This window comes from Echinops telfairi, unplaced genomic scaffold (genome assembly GCF_000313985.2).
Source record: "Echinops telfairi isolate 266 unplaced genomic scaffold, ASM31398v2 ScPeMD7_443;HRSCAF=831, whole genome shotgun sequence".
In the NCBI taxonomy this organism is placed as follows: Eukaryota; Metazoa; Chordata; class Mammalia; order Afrosoricida; family Tenrecidae; genus Echinops; species Echinops telfairi.
In genome coordinates, this window is record NW_022104341.1 from 23952557 (window position 1) to 23956001 (window position 3445).

Consider the following 3445-nt stretch of genomic DNA (forward strand, 5'->3'; position numbering starts at 1 on the left):
CATCAGCTTTCTTTGCCACATTTGCTTATGCACCCATTTGTCTTCAGGATCGTATCAGGGAGGTGAGCACACAATTATATGATTTTTTGTTCTTTGATGCCTGATAACTGATCCCTTCGGCACCTTGTGATCACGCAGGCTGGTGTGCTTCTTCCATGAAAGCCTCGTCTTTCTCCATACAGAGTGGCTAGTGGATTCGAACCCACTTTCCAGTGCTTCACCTGCAATACCCACAGGGGTCTTTCCGGTATATACTAAACCCCTCCTGATTTTGAGTTGATGTTGACTCGTTGTGATCCTATGTAGGGTTTATGGGGCTTTTGAGATGAGGTACACAACCTCATCTCTCTCCTATGGAGCATCTAGTGAGTTCAAACTGCTGACCTTTCAGTTAGCAGCTGGGCCCTTAGCTACTGCAGCACCAGGCTCGTTTTAGCCCACTAGCATCCAGAAATACTTTTGGAAAATGAAACACACACACACACACCCAACTAAATCAAACCCAGTGACATTGAGTGGACTCTGACTCCCAACGAGCCTTATGTAGGGTTTATAAATCACTGTAAATAGTTGGAGCTGACAGCATCTTCCTGCTCCCAAGGAGTGGCAGGTAGGCTGGATCCACAGATCTTGTGGTTAGGGGGTTAGCAGCCCACCACTTACGTAACAGTGCCACCAGTAGTCCCCTGCCTATAATAAAAATGCCGTGAAGCCGATTCCAACTGATAGTGACCCTGTGGGGCGTGGAGCTGCTGCTGGTTTCAAACTGCAGACCATGCAGTTAACTGCGCAATGTTTACCTCTACGCCGCCAGGGCTCCTCTCCTCATACACTCGGTGTCCGAAACAGCGATGACAATGGAACAGCTAAGGCTTTATGAGAATAAGGCTATGCCATCCAGCAGGTGTCCTGCTGGAGGAGGGAGTTACGCTTTGGGTTGCTAACCACAAGGTCAGTGTTCGAAACCACCAGTCACTACATAGGAGAAAGATGAGGCTTTCTCCTCCCGTACAGTCTTGGAAAACCAGAGGGGCAATTCAACACGGCTGGTCTGCTTTGCCAACCTCAACTTGGCCGCCTTGAGTTGGCTTTTTGTCACCTCTCCAGCAAGCAGGACTTGATAGGAACTTGGTTCAGTGACAGCTACACATGTGATACTTGGACTCTATCCCCGTACTCTGTTCGCAGACAAGTGAGTATATCAGCCCCTCTCCCTCCTCTAACTGCCTTCCCTTCTCCCACGCTTCTTACACTCAGCTCAGAGTAGACTTCTGCCTCCAGGCCCAGGGATGTGGGTGCCCGCTCCCCGTGGGTGTGTGAAAACAAAGGAAGCCCCTAAAGGGCTCTGGGCTGAACCAGGCTCTCTCCTCAGCCCCACACCGAGTCCCCTACTGAGAATGGCAGTCCCACCCTCAGCCTGGCTGCAGGAAGCGCTCTTCCTGCTCCAGCCTCGGCTCAGCTGGGGCCTGCAGGAAGCTCGCCCTTCATTGTGCACACGGGCCTCCTCCTGTTTACATGTAGAGCCCACATTCAAACCTCTGCGTTGAAGGGAGAAAATGTGAAGAAAGCCTGGGATATGGGAATGGAGGGGTTTCCTTACCAAGAAAACTCAGCTGCCAGTGAGTCACCATGCCCCTATCAGTCCCTATGTGTGCTTCCACAGCCATAACTTTTCACAGGAGTAGAAAGCCTCATCTTTCTCCCCTGGAGCAGCTGGAGGTTTTGAACCATAAACCTTGCAGTGAACAGCCCAATGTGTGAGCACTACACCACCATGGCTCCAGGGACTCCCTTGGCAAAGAACATTAAGTTAGTGAGGGAATTTGCATTTGCTGAAAGACTTCATGAGCTTGCTGTGGATGCCCCCTTGCTATAGATGGCCCATAAAACACACCAGCAAGGGGGACCGTGGGGGTGGGGTAGGGGAGGCCCCTGAAATCAATTCCTCACCCTCTCCTGCTTCCAGTGAGTCCAGCACTTGTGACTCACCCGGGGATGACCTGAATGGTTAGTTGCCAAGCACCCTCTCCCCGCAACCCGAATCGCGGCCTCCTGCGCTGAGCTTCTCTGCTTTCAGCTAGAGTTCACAGGGCTCAGCTTCTCGGAAGACCGAACTAGCCCTGCGGTGGGCGGGCAGGTTAGGAACAAAGGGCTCTGTGTGCTCTGTGGCTTTGGGTGCGGCCCCACCCCAGGCCCTTGAGCACACTTTGGCTGAAAGGAGATGTCTGGCCTCACACACAGGTACTGGGCCTTGTTTTAAACTTGGACTTCCCCCTGCAGGCGGATGTCCATCTTACAGCCACCTAGAGGTGAAAAGGGCACAACACCAAGGACGACAAACTCGCCTCTTGGGGATGGCAGACGTGATGGGGAAGACCCCTTTCCTCCATATTTCTTTAAAGTCAATGTACAGTCCTCGATAGCTGGCTCCTCACTCACGGACACTGCGTCCACGGTGACGCAGAGCGACCCTACAGGACAGGGTGGACCTGGGCCTGGGGGGTTCTGAGACGGTCACTCTTTACCGTAGGAGAGAGCCCCGTGTTTCTCCTGCTGAGCCGCTGGGGTCTCAAACTTCTGACCTTGCAGTCAGCTGCCCAACCCTTTGCAGGTATCTCAAATTCAAATACAGCACACTTTGAGGGGAAAGAAAAACCAGTTCTAGTTGCGTTTGGCCAGAATTCAGTTATTTGGACTCCAGAGTTCTGGCTGGCCATGAGCGCTGCAGTTGGGGGCTGGTGCTTACCGTGATAACTGTGGATACGACAGCAAATCCCAGCAGGCACTCCATGTTTTCCCTCTCTGTGTCCAACTCTGTGCTGAGGTCATTGGTATAGTCGTAATACAGCCACCACAAAACACCACAGACAACTAGAAGACAGGAATCAGTGGTGTTCAGATCCCGAGCCCTGACGTACACATCTTCCCCAGGGTGCAGCCTGCGTGGGGACACCCAAGCATGTGCACACATACATATACACACATGCATACACACACACATAAAGCATACACACATACATATGAGCGGGTAACCCCCAAACCGGAATTTTGTGTGTTTAAATTTTTTTTACAAAACAACCTTATCACCTTCAAAGAACTCTCCATTATACTTAATACATTCGTCAAATCTGTGATGCCATTGTTGGAAACATTTTTTCAAACTCATCTGTTTGATTGACTGACAGCACCTCCCCAGTATTTTTTTAACCTCTTGTCCATCATCAAATCGCTGTGCTTTCAAGTCCCTCTTAATTTGCAGAAACAAAAAGAAGTCGCAGGAGAGTGGTCAGGGGAGTAAGGTGAGTGGGATGAGAGAGGCAGGCTGATTTTTGCCCAAAACTGGAACACTGAGATGGCTGCGTGAGCAGGTGCATTGTTGTGGTGGCAAAACCAGTTCTCCATCTGCCACAAATCAGGTCTTTTTTTGGGTCACACACTGTTATGC

The 3445-nt window shown here is 51.0% G+C and overlaps 1 protein-coding gene across 2 annotated transcripts in view; it reads right to left on the minus strand.

The window, feature by feature from the left end:
* The window catches only part of SLC44A3 (solute carrier family 44 member 3), a 109958-nt gene that overhangs the window by 74841 nt on the left and 31672 nt on the right, over positions 1-3445 (minus strand). For both annotated transcript variants that reach the window (XM_045292164.1, XM_004699570.2), the window contains one exon: positions 2747-2871. In XM_045292164.1, coding sequence (XP_045148099.1) covers positions 2747-2871 — 125 coding nt within the window. The remainder of the gene's footprint in view (positions 1-2746; positions 2872-3445) is intronic.